General features: G+C 37.4%; 1 protein-coding gene across 3 annotated transcripts; it reads right to left on the bottom strand.

The window, feature by feature from the left end:
• Nucleotides 1-1,596: 1,596 nt before the first annotated feature.
• On the bottom strand, nucleotides 1,597-15,822 carry LOC131318690 (ABC transporter G family member 28-like). Of its 3 annotated transcripts, none has more exons than XM_058348621.1 (14): nucleotides 15,375-15,822; nucleotides 13,667-13,743; nucleotides 11,710-11,973; nucleotides 11,503-11,566; nucleotides 11,256-11,402; nucleotides 11,042-11,076; nucleotides 10,824-10,897; nucleotides 9,489-10,396; nucleotides 8,231-8,527; nucleotides 6,534-7,025; nucleotides 5,453-5,601; nucleotides 3,701-3,990; nucleotides 3,476-3,609; nucleotides 1,597-2,193 (listed from the first exon to the last, which is right to left on the bottom strand). In XM_058348621.1, the coding sequence occupies exons 1-14, from the start codon at nucleotides 15,569-15,571 to the stop codon at nucleotides 2,034-2,036; spliced, it is 3,288 nt and encodes a 1,095-aa protein (XP_058204604.1). In that variant the 5' UTR covers nucleotides 15,572-15,822; the 3' UTR covers nucleotides 1,597-2,033. The 3 variants fall into 3 exon arrangements, with proteins under 3 accessions (XP_058204604.1, XP_058204606.1, XP_058204605.1); XM_058348623.1 differs by having other exon boundaries at nucleotides 13,695-13,743; nucleotides 15,375-15,433; XM_058348622.1 differs by having other exon boundaries at nucleotides 2,030-2,193; nucleotides 3,555-3,609.
• Nucleotides 15,823-18,600: the final 2,778 nt, after the last annotated feature.

Genomic DNA, 18,600 nt, shown 5'->3' with positions numbered 1-18,600 from the left:
CGAAGAAAAAAATTGTAAATTCCACACTGACCGTAAAGAAACATCATCAAATTTTGATTTGTACACGCGTTGAGTGTGTCCACTGATTCCCTTGAGTTTGTAGTTCAAATCTCAAGGGTAAAATTGTTCGCTCACACAACAGTTGCATATATGCATTAGAAACCACTTCGGCACTACCCCATTTGTCGTTAAAAAGAAAACTGCCAACTCCAATACGTGTTGTCTTCTGAAGCAATTCTCTTTCTTTGTCTTCAATTCTGAAATTCTTTCCAAATTTCTTTTTGGTTAAGTTTGGCTTTAGAATTTTTAACAAGAGGCCGGACATACGCAATGCGTGTTCAAGTCAATTTTTTGTCAAAATTGAATCAATCAATAAGCGGGAAGTCATTGTGCATAATACGACTCGCTAAAAATGCAAAATTTAACTTGCACACGCATCACGGGGCACGCGTGTGCTCCAGCCTCTAGTAGAGAATGAAAGCTACAAAGGTCAACTGCAACAGAATAGCAAAAAGAACCCTGCTACACATTGTGCACAGATTTTGTGGGTTTCATACAAATAATCCGAGCCGTTTATTAAATGTAAAATAATTTTTCAAGGGTCCCCTTAAAAAAAATCAGCTCAATCCGATACCTATAGATGCTCGATCCAATCGTCTAACTTTTCATTTAGATTTTAGAATAATGAAAAATTAGACGATTGGATTGAGCATCTATAGGTATCGGGCTCAATCCGATACCTATAGATGCTCGATTGAGCCTGATACCTATAGATGCTCAATCCAATCATCTAACTTTTCATTTAGATTTTAGAATAATGAAAAATTAGACGATTGGATTGAGCATCTATAGGTATCGGATTGAGCTTATTTTTAACGGGAACTCTTGAAAAAATATTTTACATTTAATGAGCTCGGATCATTTAGGTGGGACCCGTGATGGACCACACTTCAATCCGATACTTATAGATGCTCGATCCAATCATCTAACTTTTCATTTAGATTTTAGAATAATGAAAAATTAGACGATTGGATTGAGCATCTATAAGTATCGGATTGAGCTTATTTTTAACGAAAACTCTTGAAAAAATATTTTACATTTAATGAGCTCGGATCATTTAGATGGGACCCGTGATGGACCCCACAACGAAATTGTCTGTGCGCGTAGACTTTCCGTAGCCAAAAACTATATTTGCTACAGTAGTTCGGTATTTTTACATAGGAACTGTAGCTTAGGTAGATATTAAACAAGTATGGTTTCTCTTTCCTCCATAAGTAAAACCCAAATCTGAAAGGGAAAAAAAACCCAAATTTGGAATGGGAAAAAAACGGAAAAGGCAATGGGGAAAACAGTATTTTAAGAGAGAATACATAAAATAGATTGTTGAAGTATTAAAAGAGACGTGATTAGCTAAACCAAAAAATGTGCAGTATTCATTAGCATTTTTTGCAAAGAACTGGTGTACATGCTCTAAGCAAAAGAAAATTTGTCATATTCCCTTTCTTTTCTCTCTTTCCCATAAGACAAGTCTAAAATCCAAACACAGTACTATCCCCCCAGTAATCCAAACACGATAATCATTGATGTCAATCATTATGCACAATGAATATGACATAACTTATTGAATAGTACACTTTTCACACTCTGAGTGACAACATCTTCCTTTCTCTCCCAACACCTATTCCACTTTCCAATACAACCAAACAAATGTTTTTGGACACAAGGTTAATGTCTCAATTAAGCAAAGATTCCCTAATATCTAAACACAATGATACACCAAGGGTTTATAAAGAATGATTTGACAAAGAAAGAGAAAAAGGACAGTACCTTATCTTACTATCAGAAGGACCTAGTTGAGATGCACATAAGCTAGTCTAGACACCTGGTTATAAAAAATAAAAAACTATTGGAAGCTCCCATAATGATCGTCATTTTGCAGGGTATACAGCGTGTGATTCTCAAATTCTCAAAACTTGCGCTTTGTTTCAGCTTTTCGGGTTCAAATAGAATGACATAGCAAGTGGCTTGAATTCTCAGTGTTTCCTTTTGAAGGTGAGCATGCCAACAAAAGCTATAGCGCGAGTGACAACACCTGCCAGCATAAGGAAGGATATACAGCGGCCCCAACCATCAAGGCTATAGCCCATTTTCCTGAGCAAACCACAACGAGTTATAATCCATACTCCGGAGTACCTGAAATGAAAGATGATTAGTATGATATACTGCATACATACAAAACTTAAACCAGAACACCAACACATGTTAATTCTGCCAGATATACCAATAGGTCAATAATGCTAGACCTAGTCCTAGTCATTCAATATAATGAAGGGCAGTGATTGTCAACACTCTCCAAATTACTAACGACACTCCAAAAGGCGAGCGCTTTTTGCACTCCCTTTGGAGAGTAGCTGGAAATTTGGAGAGTGCGAAAATCAATTCCCTAAATGGATCTCCATGTTAAAGATGAGAACAACATGGGTGCTATGTAGCACGGACACGGACGGGACACGACATGGACACGCAAATTTTCAGAAAATGATATATATCAAAAATTAAAAAAAAATTCAAATAAGTTAAAAGTTTAATAATATCATAACCAGATGGCCCTAAATCTGATCACTAAGAGAGAAAGAAAGAGAGAACACGTTCAAATACAGAGAGTGTCCCCCCGAAGTGTCCCTAAAGCGTACACTTTGATCCATTTTAAAAGTTCTTATAATTGCATTTTTACCCCCGAAGTGTCCCTAAAGTGTCTGTAAAGTGTTGGACCATAAATATTGGAAAAAAAAAAAAAAGGACACTCCGGGAGAAGTGTCGGACACATGTCGAGAGCGTATCCGTGTCCAACACCGGTATGTCGCCTCCGGCAGAGTGTCGGTGCTACTTTCTTGTCTCTCAGCATCCAACGCCTCAAAGGATTGCCTATCTACTTATTTGCAAGTAAAAACTTTGCAATTAATTTACGTCCTCCACACCAAATCACACCCTTGTTTCTCATTATTCATTATTGAACAGTGCCCAACATTTTCTAGAATGGAGCAATTCTCGCCATAACCCTTGCAATGACATTTGTGTACACAAATAATGTGCATTATATGCATGAATGCAGCCAAGATGAGTTCTACCTAAGGCCATGCAACAGAGTGCACTTTGTTTGCATCTGCAGTTGTGCTTGATGTTCTAACATCATGTCTGTGAAACAAGCTCCACTGCTACAGTGTTATTGAGCGATTGCTCTTACCATTCTACAGTAGGGACTTGGAAAATAGTTCTCCAGTTGCAATGCAGCGCCCAAAGCACAATTAACCAAGAATTTGTATTCCTCCCAAGCTGCCATGTCCAGTTCATAGCAGCAAAGAGTTCACAATGCTACAGTTTTTGGATTTCTTATCCAGGTTTTCTTGCTTTAAAATTTTGTTTCAATATCCAGACTTTCCGGGTTTGGCCCACTAAGATAAAGAGTAAGTTCTACCTTTCGGCATTTGCAACTACGAATGCTTCCAAAGCCCATTTTGGGTAGCACAAGTTTGCTAGTTTCTTTACAAATGTACCATCTCCCGTTTGAGTTGAGATCAGAGTCAAAACCACAGGAAGAAGCACAGCACACTGAACAAAACGGAAGTATGTCATCAGCAGAAATCATAAACATATCGTATCCCATTTAGAAGTTAGAAAAGCTTTGAAATATATTGCTAACCAATTGGGATGGACCAGGTTCAAGGAAGATGGACAGTGTGTAGCCGATCCCAGTAACACAATACACCAGACATAAAAGTACAACGTAATTATCTGAGAAAGAAGATCTAGGGTTGGTGAAGGAATAGAACATTGAGAGAAACACCGCAGGCTTAATCACTGTATTAAGATGGTCTATTGTGTCCTTAGAAAGAAAATGAGCCAAGCTGCTAATGCCAGAAGCACTCTCTCTCCAATATTGTAACTTGTCAAGAGAAAATGATCTCAAAGCCGAAATTGTACACAGAAGAGCTGAAATAAAAGTCATGATCAAAACATAAATAAATAAGACGCAATGAGGAAGTAAAGCTTGTGCAATGAGATAGAGACAGTACATAATACTAGTTACATTAACATTAAGACTACCACTGTTTCCAACTCGGAAATCATTATTATTGTAGCAATTTACACTTGTGCTAGAAAGATATGTTATTCATTTCACAATCCAAACAAATAGTATGGGTCAAGGTTGTTAATCTCGTTCCAGTGCCGGCAGGTACATCCCATTTTAGAGTAAAAACTGTACAACCATCTTTGGTTTCGTTCCGGCCAAGTTTCCAACTTTTACTGGTTGTACCAGACATATTTTTGGTGAATTTCAGTCTTTCCATTGTTTACTGGCAGTATGTATCGGTCATTAAAGGAAATGAAAGAAATCTAACAAAAATAGAGGGGAAGAGAAGATAGAGATTCAGTCATTCAAGTCGGAACTGGGAGAGAAGATCCAGACGGGTTTGTGGAGATCTCCATTTTCCTTGCGAAGATATGTCCAACAATCGACGACAGTCAAACCAACAAGGAAGGTGAAGAATTGAGAACTCAAATGATGAAAATGCCCACCTATTATATTTTCCTGTTTATGTCGTTCAGGAATTTGAGCAAAAAGGGGTGTAGTGGAGTAATTGCACAGTGAAACACCTTTAGGCTCCCTTTAGTTGCAAGGAAAGGAAAAGAAAATATAGAAATATCTTACTTTTCTGGATTTTTTGGGGAGTTAGCAAGAAAGTTGTGGGACCCACATCTCTAACTTTTCCATTAGTACTAGTTTTCCCATAAAACTCATCCTGCAAAAAACACAAGATTTTGCAGGAATCTTGTTTCTGTACTCGTTTCCTAAACAATTAAGCTATTACTTTTTTAACTTTCCAACAACTTTCTTTAGCACTTAACAACATTTAGGAAAATGAAATTTCTTTTCCTTTACTTTGCTTCACTAAAATTTTCTTGTGAACATTTTTCTTGTACCATTTCTTGACAAGTGAACGAAGCCTTGTGCGTAATGCAACACACCAAACTCCAGAATACTCATGTTTACTTCACTCCCATTTAACCATTCTTCTGTTATTTTTTTTACCGTATTTGGTTCAGATTTGAACATTTAATTTGTCAATTTAGTAGTCTATGATTTTCTGGTTCATAAGATATTGTTGGGTGATGACAAGCAAAGCAAATTTTATAAGTAAAATATGATTTTTGATGAATAAATATTAATAACGATTAATCCAAAACGGTACCCAGTAACATATCGGTACGTACCATACCAGTAACTAAAACGGTACTTTGGCCGGTACGGTATTCAGAACCTTGATATAAATACAGAGGCGGCAAGATTCAAGCAAGGTTTTTCCATACTTGTGAATCTTTTTATCCACCAGAGCATTAAAAACCAGCCTTGTGCAGTTTTATAACAGAGAGGCCAGATTTTGCTACTTACAGACGGCAATAATGGTATAGGTATAAACGGGTGCTCCAAATGTCGCATCGGTAGCTTTAATCAGGGATCCTAAACAGGCCCCAGCAAGTAACAATATCAGAAAATCCACCGCAAGGATTCTAGCTTCTCGTAATCGCTGCTTGACAACCCTGCAATTTTTTTGGGCACACAAAGTCAAAAAACAGAAACTAATTAAACATAAAGACTCAAATATCAAACAAAACACATCTCCATTCCTATCGATATCTCAATTCGATATAATCAAAACAAAATGTACTGTACATAATGGTACACTCGCGCCTACTTTTTGCTATTAAAGAAAAAGGGAATTTGACTGGTCATAGTTTTTACAAATGCCAAACACCAGCCATCCAAAACCCTTTATTAACCCCGTCATAACTAACCAAACCAAGCCTTAAATCCCATTCAATTGGGGTAGGGGAAAATCCCTGTCATATTTTCTTATATACTGGCTCTATATAATGACTAAGGCACATAACATTCTTGCATGTATACTCTTCGGGAAGAGTCACACAAAAGAATCAGCTATATTATTTCTCAGGGAATTAGTAAACAATCTCCCATATTTCCTCAACAAAGGAAATACTTGTATAAATGATATCATTGATCGAAGAAACCAAAACCAAACCAAACCAAACTGAGCCTTAAGTATCACTTGGGATCGGTTACATGAATCTGTTGTCTCAATTGAGTTCTCTAAAGGACATCGTGGTCCATGATATCCAAGAAACCTAGGTCTGTTCGAACTACGGCCTTCAAAGTCAAATTTGGTTATCCCTCCCCTTGTTAGCACCATCTGCCTAAACCTATTACTCCTTTAACTACCGTAGCAACCGATCTACGATAGACATGTCCAAACCACCTTAATCTATTCTCTCTCACTATATCTTCTATCGGTGCTACCGCTAGGTCCCTTACTATCCCACGAAAGTTTTCGTTTCTAATTCTATCTTGCAAAGTCTTACCCACATCCATCTCAACATTCTCATTTCTACTCGTCGAAGAAACCCAAAAAAAGTTTTAAATGGATGCATAATAAAAACGATTCTTGAATACTTACCTCCCAATAAAGTACTTGTACTGCAGAAGAACACCAGGGGTTCTCCGATTGGACAAGTCCCTTGACCTCAAGAAATTGTGTTGTATGATATCCCGCTGAAGCTCCATATTACGTCTCATGTCCTGCAACACTTCTGCAGCAAAAGATTGTTCCTCAAGTGTAGCATCACTATCTACTTGGTTATGTAAAGTTACTCCTGAAGAGAGGATGGCAAGTCCAGCCGAATTTTGCTGCATATCTGGGGGCACCACATAACCATTATGAAGCATCCATTGTACGGGAAGCTCTCTGGAACTTATGCCTGAACTTGTAGACGGCTTAACTATATCCTCCAAAACATCGATAAAATGGTCTGGAGGATTCACACGCTCCGGTACATTGATTCCAAGGCCTGCAAAATACTCTTCAACTCTCTTCACGGGTCCATGATACACGGTAAGGCCACCTTTGGCTAGAAGTATTAAATCATCAAACATCTTGAACAAGGTGTAGCTGAAACAAGTACCCAGTAAGATAAAGAATTAATTCCATGACCAGCTAGAGTGACGTAATACCAAAATATTTTTGATGAAATTGAATTCGAACTCTGTTAATTTATGTTGTTGGACTTTTAAACCTTTTTGTTGTGCAAGGTTTACCATCGCGGCATTTTTACATAATCTAGGTGATCTTCTGTGGTGTCTATGCTATACATACAAGAGACAGTTCTGTATCATATGAAATGAAAATTATGTGGTCCTTTTTTGTCGTGCTCAATGACAGTGGGACCTTCCCTAGCTAGTCCATAGTGAATTACTTGTTTGACTAATGTTCATGGCGTGCTGCCATGTCTTCTGTAAATGTGTAATTCGATCTTGCCCCATAGTTAAAAAAGGTCTTGAACTTTGAACACTTCCCATGAATGCCATTGGCAATTCAATGCCCGCATTCTTATAGCATAATTATATTCTCATAAGTTGCCCTTGGCAGAGCTAACTAGAGAAAAAGTCTCGGTTCTGTTTGGTTTGGTTTATATTCTCATAAGTAGTAATTGTAGAACTCCTTATTTCCTTCATGTATGGTAGTGGAATATTAATATGGCTTTAGAACTTGATTGTAACTAAAATGGTTTTTCTCCTATGCTTTTCAAAAAAATTTAAGGTTTGAGCTTATGGGAATTAAGTAATTAACCAAACCTATCTTACTTGCCTGCTCACATCTTATTGCGTGCCCAAAAATTAAAAGAAGATCACGCAATCCGGATTGTTGTATGATATCAGTCCTGTTGCTGTGAATGAAACGATTTAAGAATGCTTTCTTACTTAAGTTTATGTGCATTCAAAGACACAAATGACAAGGATGGTGAGCTTAACAACAATAACAACGATACCCATGTAATCCCTAGATGAGGGTATTGGCATGGGAGGACTGCAGTACACCTAACCTTTAGCAATACATGCACGAAGTGGTTGCTTCCAGAAATTTTTACTATTAAAATAGCGGCCCCCTAGACGGTGAGCTTAATGCATGAAATAATTTCTTGAACCTCTCAATAGAACATGCTGATATGCTCTCAACAAAGTTATCCTCACAGACAAAGAGCTTTCAAATCGAAATGTCGAAACCGTCCCAGTCATGTCTCGTCACACAACTAGAAGTAGAGAGAGAGAGAGAACGAACAGTGTCCCATATATATAGTTATTGTAAGATATCATTACCTAGGTTGGTGGACAACCATGCAGATATTGACCCCTACAAGAGCTTCACGTTGAAGTGCTCTTAGAAGTAGCTGGGAAGATGAACTATCCAAACCCGAGGTGGGTTCATCTAAGATCAGAAGTGATGGTTCCATTACCAATTCCAGGCCAACATTTACTCGCTTCCTTTGGCCTCCTGATATTCCTCGCTTCTCTACTGTTCCAACCAAGGAATCCCGCACTGCTTGCAACCCCAACTCCTCGATGGCTCTTTCAACAATAAGAACCTTATCCGCCTTCGGCAAGTTTGTAGATAATCTTCCATAATAAATGGGTAAAAGAAGAGCAATCAGAAGTAATTGTGCTACGGATATGTATGACAAGATATCAAGATATTATGGTCCTAGAGCATGGCATAGAAAAGGAAAACAAGCAAGGATAATAGCAGAAATCCAGTGCAAGAACAACACAGTTGAAAATTACTAAAGCAAATAAATCAAAGTTGCAGACGAACTATGGGTTTGGTGGAACATATGGAGTGATAACTAAGATTAGGAACATCTACCACGAACATTTAGAAACTTATATCAATCATCATCCAACCGGTTCTAAGGAAGGTTTGATGAGATACCATAATTATTTACATGCCCATGCAGAGATTGAAGAAGAACAAATATAGTTGTGAAAATGGTTAGAAAATGGAAAAATTGAGAAGCTGCGTGATTAAATAACACCAGTGCATGAATTTTAAAAATAATATTTCAAAATCACCTTTTAAGGACACACTTATGAGGGGCCAGATAGAAGCATATCCAAAGGACTATGTTTCTTGGACTCTTCAAACTAATCCAGTACTCCGAAGGACTTAACACCTAGAAAAGGTGCGGGATATGTCATGTCTATCCAACACTTCAAATTCGCCAATTATTATGTGTGTTAAATAATTTCTATAAAAAAGCATAAATTATCTTTTTTGACTAAATTTTAGGGAAAACACCCTTTCTGTCCAACTGGATAGACTAGAATATAAAGCAATTACTCCTTTTTTTTTTTGCTGATTCCCAATCCATCTGTATCTAAAAAAGTGGCTGGTTGATGGGTATAATGCTTAAAGTTTGAGTCCATGTATCAATTATCATAGTGGTAGAATTAGCCGAGCTACAATGACGATTGCAATCTCAATCTATAACATCGCGTTGGAATGACAAAATGCACCTAGCACTGAACCAATTAAAGTAAATTGCAGGTAGAATCTGCCATAGAACTCGTTTTGACATACCTGCACCTAGCACTGAACCAGAGATTCTCCTCCACAGTCAAATTTCCATGCACAATATCATCCTGTGGCACAAAACCAATAATTTTTCTGTACGAGCAGATTGATTCATTCTTTCCATTTATCAGAATGGAACCAGTCATCTTGCATCCAACTGTTTTTCCCACCAAAGCAGAAAGGAATGTTGTTTTCCCAGCCCCAGAAGGACCCATGACAGCAGTAATGCGGCCAGGCACGATTTTCCCTGTAACACACCTTAAAAGATGTTTGTTGTTCCCTTTCAGAGTAAGAGTAAGGTCTCTAAAGGAAACCTCAATTATGGGCCTTTTCCTAATCTCAGGATTGGTAGCCATTGAAATTACTCCTGAGAAGGTAAGGTTTTGTTGCCGCACAGCTTTTTCTATCTCTAGTTGACCGTATGCATATTTGAAAATCTGACTATCAGAATGTAATTGTTTTTTCTTTGGCATTGGCCTTTGTACATGTTTATCTTCTACCTCAATAGTGGTATCATTGCAAATATCAGGACCATCTTCAGTTGTATGTATCCCCATCATTAGGCCACTGGGTTCTGTCTTCTTTCCTCCTATTGCAGCAGATGACTGCTCTGAGGAACTCAAAATAAATGCATGCGTAGTCGGGCATAGATCATCATCTATCTCAATGTCAGTTTGACTGAAAATCCTGAGTTCCTCAGTAGGTAGAGAAAATGTGCGAGATAACTGACTAGGGAAGCCTCTAACATGCTCCGTAGCAGCATTTTTCCCAGATTTCCACCTCTCACGTGCCTGTGTTTTCTGCCTCACACTTCTCGCTGCTGCTTCCCTGGATTTGGCTTGTCTTCTTTCCCGAGTGCTGAGAACTTGGTCAGAACAATTATAAATAATAAACAGGATAGTAGCTAAAGCTGCCTGCATTACAAGTGAGGGGTCAGAGGATAAGTGGAAAGAGAGAGAAACATAGTCGGAATGAATGTACTAAAGGTAAACAGATTAATCATACCTACAGTATCAAGAGAATGCAAAACTGAAATCCTGATATATTCCTTGTTATTTATGAAAGTTATATCATTGTACAGGTAGTGAGACTATTAACACTAACTGCTAATCGTTTGCATGTAATCTCATAACAAAGACACGATGATAAAGGCGATGACACCAGTAACTACCGCACATTTAGGCATCATACCATAGGAAAGTCGAACTCTATACTTTCTTTTGTCTCTACAGCTAATCTTATTTTCGTAAGGTGTACAGTTTTACAGTGTACCTAGCCTTTAAACCCGCCAAAAGGCAAGTACATCAAGTTAGTGTTTTAGTGTTTATTAGTACTACTTACTATCAACATAATTCCGTACGCATAAATATTCTGATACACAGCGTCTGCATGACATGACGCCAACTTGAAGCACCCTGCAAATTTTGACATTAATGACTATCAGACAGTTTGTAGAATCAGCACTACAGGGGCTTAAAAGTACAAAAGCCATGCAGTGGACAAATTGGTTGAGTGTGCAATATATGATGCAGTAAATCACAACTCAGCAAGAAGCTTACGTTTCTCATACATAGAACCCATCCGGCAGTAATGCCTGAAATTGCAAAAGGAAATAGATAGCGTTAGAAAATTAAAAGCTCAACATGCAGTAATTCCATATACACTGCTTACAAATCCCTAAAATATTTACATTGTTCTATCAAAAGCAGGATACAACAATTGATAAAGTTAGACACTGGCAAGTACTGCAAGACTGGGGACAAAAATCATTACCCTCTACTGCATGAAACTTTTTCGATACTTGTAGGACAATACGATCCTGCTGAACAGAATACTTCACTACTACGAGCAACATCTGTCCAGATGTTAGCGGCACCACAAGTGTGATTCGGCTGTCCAGGAGGTAGCTGGTAAAGGTATCTGCAGAAACTCATCGGCCATCATTGTAATATGTTGCGCCATAGACCCATGCATAGCAGGAAATGCGGTTAACAATTGAACAACAACAATATCAACTTACGGATCACACATGCCAGTGGTTTCGTTGAGCGTCGCAAGCGGGCAATAGGAACCCAATGGGCAAGCTTCACAAAAAAAATTCAGGTGGCCTTCTAAAAAATAATCAGACAAATTACAGCTCAATAGCTTAAAATTGACAACTCAATGTTTCACGCAAATAAAGTCTTTTCCAGTGCTTAAAAACAAGTAAGGATCTTCACATACTCACGTATCATGCATGTAAGACCCTCAGGGCAGAAAAACCCTTCACAACACGCCTGACAATCAAGAGTTCTAGACGGTATGTCCTCGGATTCGTTGAGGCTAACCTGCACAGTTGGGTTAACACTACATGCCCAACCTGGCTCGCAACCAGGAACCCAAGAGGTTAGATTGCAGTTCTTGTTAGGCAAAACTACTGATCCCCCTCCAACAAAATTGTTGAAGTAGAACTTTGCTTCTGCTGCAGTACACAAGCGTTGTGACATATTTCCTGTTGAACAAATTCCAACTATCAAGACGTTGTGAACAAGGTATAATGGAAGTGGCATGACAAATCGAACGGATAGACTAAGAAATTTAGGACGCGGGGGCTCTGCTGTGGCACGAGGCACAGTACCTCCTACCCAGGACGCGGGGGCTGCTTCAAATCCACTGTAACCCATGGACCGAGAGTTATATGGGCTCCGATCAGGCACTTAATGATATCCAATTAAGCTGATTTTTTGCATAGTTATTCTACTCGACGAGCTCTACAAAGTGAACGTTTCAGATCATCGGAGCGAGACCGGAGTGGGCCCGAAAACCCGGGACAGCAGCACGCTGCTGCCCCCTTGGGCAGCAGCCCCCCGCCTCCCTCCAAACGTGCCGTTTTGGAGGAAAACAAATCCAAAGACTTCCTATTTACAATCCTAAGGAACAGAAACGTAATTATAAGGGCCAAGAGATAAAATTTAATTATGTCTATTTAGAATAATATGATCAAAATAATAAGATTTTCACACTGGTTCAAACGGATTGAAAATTGGAGCAGTTATGTATTTTTAATATATAAACCGTCTAAAAAATTAAATTAAGTGCTCCAATTTTTAATCCGTTTGAACAAGTGCGAATATCTTATTATTCTGAACATATTATTCTAAAGAATCATAATTAACTTTTGTATCTAGAACTTTCATAATTAAATATCTGCTCTTTATTTAGGATTCTATGAAGAAGAAATATGATTATTAGAGCTTTAAAAACAAAAGTTAATTATATCTTTTTAGAATAATATGTTCAGAATAATAAGATTTTTGCACTTGTTCAAACGGAATAAAAATTGGAGCACTTAATTTTTTAGATTGTTTATATATTAAAAATACAATTAAAAAATTAACTGCTCCAATTTTCAATCCGTTTGAACCAATGTGAATATCTTATTATTCTGATTATATTATTCTTCTAAAGAGAGATAATTAAATTTTATCTCTAAAGCTATTATAATCATGTTACTACTCTATAGAATTGCAAATAGAAAATCTTTTGATTTTTTTCCTCCCAAACGGTACCGTTTGGGGGGGGGGGGGGGGGGGGGGGGGTACTGTGCCATGAGGCACAGCAGAGCCCCGGGTCCACTGAGAAATCTGATCTTTCCCTCCTTTCTTTCTTTTTTTTTTTCATCACTTTTAATTCTGTTCTTCTCATTTGGCTGAAGAACATAGTGGATGGGCTTGTAACTATGTGCTGACGATGTATCATGTATGGATACACCACCACCCTTAGAAAACATGTAGAAATAGAAACATAGCGAATAGCATATCCGAGAATCCTAAGCAAATCTTTTGAACTTAATGCTCAGCTTGACTACTACATTTTGTTTGAGAACAAACTTGTGTCCAAAGAGGAAACTAAAACCCGAAATTAATAGCAAACTATAGTCTGCCTAAACCCTTACAGAAATGTTATGGACAAAGAAAATTTACCCCGAAACTATCCCGAAAAGATCAACTAATGGTTGAGATTCACTTTGATGTGTGTGATACAATCATCAAAGTGATTCTCAACCATTGATTGCTGTTTTCGGAGTACTTTCGGGGTAAGTTTAAAGCTCAATTCGTGAAGTTATCTTTTGATGCATTGCAAGTACAGGTTAATTTCCCATTTCTCATAAACCAAAAAGAGTGAAGACCCAATGCACTTCGTACCTTCAGTTTTCTGAATGCAAGAACTCACAAAAGTCAAATTAGAAGAGTAATTGAAAGCACGGTCCCATTCAACCTCCCTGGAAAGACAACAGAGCTTCGAAAAGTCAGAACTCAAAAAATATAAGCATTACACAAAAAGTCCAAACCCAATAGAATTAGTTCAACTAACATAGAAGTTGCAATTGTCCTACTACACACTACAACAAAAAGGAGATATTGAGGCACTTTTTAAAAGACACTTTTACAAAATTGCCTTATCAAATAGTTGACAAGGCATTCCCTTAGAAAGTCCCGTATTTTGTTAATCTAACGGGGCAGTCCAACTTAATAGCAGATTTTCGAATTATTATTTTTTACTTTTAATATGATAGGGCTAGTTTTAGTGCCCCAAAAGGTTTGTATATTAGGGCAGTTTTTACAACCCATCAAACACGTCACTCCGGTGTGCCTCAAAAGCTTGTAAAAGTGCCGCATAAAGCTATTGCTGCATCGTTACAAACGGCACTTGCATATTCTGCCCCACTAGGTCTCTTTTTGGGGCAGTTTTGACTGCCTCAACATCATGATTTTGTTGTAGTGACATGGGTGAATGTACACGAAACAAAAGACTCATTAAGAACGTGTACAATCTCATACCAATTCACCACCACAAGATGTGGTGAAATTATCACAAACTTAGATAAATAGATACTTTTAGTAATCACTTCAAACGGGGGGGGGGGGGGTTGAAAGATACTTTCAGTGAAGACATAAAATTGGAGGACACCATTATCCAAAAAACTGCTTAGTTCTCATGCGCCAATATAGGGTTTCTAATTTCTATAAATCTTCGAAAAAGAATCTCGGGATGTATGTAACTTGAATAGATCATGTGCTACACACACAGCAATCTGTGCACAGATTTCATTGTGGGGCCCACCACAGATCCCACACAAATCATCCGAGCCGTTCATTAAATGTAAAACATTTTTTCAAGGGTTTCCGTGAAAAAATAAGTTCAATTCAATACCTATAGGTGCTTCATCCAACCATCTAACTTTTCATTCAGATTTCTGGATAATGAAAAGTTATATGATTGGATCGAGCACCTATAGGTATCGGATTGAGATTATTTTTTATAGAGACCCTTGAAATTTTTTTTTACATTTAATGAACGGCTCGGATGATTTGTGTGAGACCCGTGGTGGGCCTCACAACAAAATCTGTGCAGATTGTATGTGTGTAGACTTTCTGATAATTAATTCTCCCTACTTCCCCAATAGTCAGCTCTTTTCTCTAATTCTAAAAATAGTCCGTTAATGCCACTATATTATTGGACTACATGCTAATGGCAATAATGAAGTTGTTTCTGCTAAATGGTGTTTTAGTTGATCGCATGTGAGGAGAATGCCTAGAAATCCGATAAAAAAACAGGTGCTTTAGTCCGTCTACTTAGTTTAGCGCCCCTTAGAACTTTTAACTAGTGTAAAAAAATGCGAATAATTATCTACGAGAATAGCAATTGATCCGAGAACAATTGGGGACTTAAAGGAAGTGCAAGTCCAAATTTTCGACACCGTAGCGATAATGAAAAGAAAAAAAAAATTCTACACCTGTATCATTTAATTTGTGGGGAAACGAAACAAGGAAAAGGATTGAAGTCTTAAAATTCGTAACTTGACGCCGCGATGCAAAACGTACGCAACACTGTGGTATTTAAAGAACTTACGGATCCTTGATGCAGAAGCGGGCGTTCTTAGTGAAGGGAGCGCTGAGAATGGTGGAGGTGAGGTTGTCGATGGCCTGAGTGAGGTTGTAGTTGTTGACTTGGCACTGCGCCAACTGTAGAGAAAAACTCAAGAGAACAGCAGCAATGGCCAATGCGTAGTTGTAGTGCAAGTGGTAGTGGTAGTGGTTATGGGGCATTATTGTCTTGATGTTCAGAGCAACAGGGGGAAGTGGAATTGTCTCTCAGAGCATTAGCAATCAAATTCGTCAATCAATTGCTCGGAGATGTTGTTATTGGTTTGTTCAACGCTGATGATGAAGATGGACGGGCTATTGGGCTTTTATTTTTTATGTTAAGGAGAGACGACCTTTTCGACCTCAGCTGACGAACAAATTTGAATCCAAGTATGAAATAGTCTGAAAGGGAATGTTCACATAAGGAACAAAATAAATCGTGAAAGGGAGAGGAGGAGGAGAAAGGCGGGGTCAGCTCTCTCTTGGAGCATCTTCAATGACATTTCTAGTTAAAAAAATGGTTATTTTTTAAAATACTTTAGTAAAAGTGTTAAAAATTTTACTTTTTTGATTGCTCTCGTCGAGACGAATCAATACCCTAAAAATATTTGGCGCAAAACTAACAAATACGAAAAAAATTCAAATAAAAACAAAATTTTCAGATTTAAGTTAAGTTTAAGTTAAATATAAAAGAAAGATAGGGAACGTTTGGTAACTTTTTTGTTTTCAATTTTTAGTTTTTGTTTTTACCTTTGTAAAAACTAATGAATAAAACTTGTTTGGTAACAAGTTTCTACGTTTTTGTTTTTCATAAACCTTTTTAAAGTTTTTGTAAACTATGGAAACTATAAAAAGGTATCTTTCCTAGGGTTTTTTTTTTTTTTTTTAAGAAACACAAATATTACCAAACATGTTTTTGTTTTGTTTTTAATAAAGCATAAACCTATTTCTACTTGCATTTATGTTAAAGAGGAAATGACCTTTCGACCTCGGCTAAGGAACAAGTTTGAAATAGTCTGAAAGGGAATGTTCAAATAATGAACAACAAAAATTGGTGAAAGGGAGAGGAGGAGGAGAGAGACGGGGTCAGCTCTCTCTTAGAGCATCTTCAATGACATAACCAAAAACAGTTGCCGGCCTTGTTCCGTTAGCAATTTAAGTGTTAAATATGAGAGAAGAGATATTTTATTGATTTTGATCATAAAACTATACAATGAGACATCTATTTATATGAGGGGAGGGAGCCTAACTATGGAAGAGAATCATCCTAATTATAATAAAATCATAATCAATTACAATCAAAATAAAATCAAGGCAATCATATAATATCGTAATCATATCAGCACATATTATGATATTACTATATGATTACTATATTCTAACATCCCCCTCAAACTCAAGTAGGTCTACCAACTTGAGTTTGAAAAAGCCCAGAGAGAAACCAGAAGCAACCAAGCCAAGAAAAAAATTAGGAGCAACCACGCCAAGCCAGGTCGAGAGAGATACCATGAGAGCAAGAGAAACCAAGAGTGCCACTGAACAACCACGAGCGAGAGAATCCATGATAGAAGAGATTTGAGATGAATCCGAATGAACGAGCCAGCTACATGTTACTACGAGTGCCCAGCGGACGGCAACGAAATTTAGGCCGCCCGCCGAGAGCAAAAATTCCACAGGTCCTAGATCTTATTGCTCTGATACCATATTAAATATGATGGAAGAGATATTTTATTGATTTCGATCATAAAACTATACAATGAGACCTCTATTTATACGAGGGGAGGGAGCTTAACTATGAAAGGGAATCATCCTAATTATAAATCAATTACAATCAAAATAAAATCAAGGCAATCATATAATATCGTAATCATATCAGCACATGATTATGATATTATATGATACTCTATTCTAACACGCGATTTTATTTATTATATATCTATTTATTCTAACATCCTCCTCAAACTCAAGTAAATCTACCAACTTGAGTTTGAAAAAAGTAGAAATCAAGAGCACCGAAGCCAAAAAGAAATCAGGAACAACCTAGCCAAGCCAAGAGAACCAGGAGAGCCAAAAAGATAGCCATAAGTGAGAACCAGGAGCAGCCACGCCAAACCAAGCCAAACTCAAGCAGGTCTATCAACTTGAGTTTGAAAGAAAAGAAATGAAGAATCCATGAATCAAAAAGCCACGAGTGCTGGTGGTGAAGAGGCACCGTGGGAGAAATAAACTATGAGTGCCCGGCGGACGGCAGCAAGGCACTGCCCGCTACGAGCGAAAATATATTCCACAGGATCTAAATCTTATAGCTCTGATACCATGTAAAATATGAAGAGAAGTTTTATTGAATTCGATATATAAAACCTTACAATAAGCCCTTTATTTTATATTGGAGAGGGAGCCTAATTATGGAATAAAATCATACTAACTAACTATGGAAGAAAATCATCTTAATTACAATCAAATCACAATCTCAAGAACTTTTTAGTAGTTTGATTTTCGGACAACGAGTGAAGTGAGGAATTAAGATAATAATTGAACAAAATGAGCAGTTTTGATTATTTTTGTTGGACCCGAGACGGGTTCAAATGCGCGTTGCTGTTGGACCAGTAGCAGCACTCTAATTGAAAATAAGGGGTAATGAATGAAGAGATAAATTATGAAATCTCCAAACCGCGTGCTCCAATCTAAGTTTTCAAACCAAATTTAAATTACTCATGACTGTGCTTTGTACATGTGGAAGTTGAACTTTTCCATGGTTTGTTTGCTACATGGTCAAGTCAGGCCCCGTTCCGTTTTACCTTCTTTTTTTAATTTTTTTTTTCAATTTTCAAACTCAAATATAATGAAAATGAAAAATAATTTTTTGATTTTTTTACACTGTATAAAAGATCTTAATGAGATCTATTAAACAAAATCTATATTGGTAGAAAAATTATTTGCGTAAATACATGATTTTTGAGTTTAAAATTGCCTTCTTTTTCAAACAATACTTTTTCCAGAAACCGAAAGACCCCCTCAATCTGTTTCCTTTTCTATTCAAACCAAATTTTCCTGTAATGCCCCACAGTGGTATTGCGGCATGGATGTCCTCATAAATATGAATTTTTAGATTGAAAATGGATAAATCTCAACCAATAGATTCAAATCATCACAAAAACAATGTGGTTTTACGATATTTTCGCAGGCCACATTTATCATAATATATGACCACA

This window comes from Rhododendron vialii, chromosome 3a, assembly GCF_030253575.1.
Source record: "Rhododendron vialii isolate Sample 1 chromosome 3a, ASM3025357v1".
Taxonomy (NCBI): domain Eukaryota; kingdom Viridiplantae; phylum Streptophyta; class Magnoliopsida; order Ericales; family Ericaceae; genus Rhododendron; species Rhododendron vialii.
Note: the sequence above shows the minus strand (reverse complement) of the source record. Positions and strands in the feature narration are given on the sequence as shown.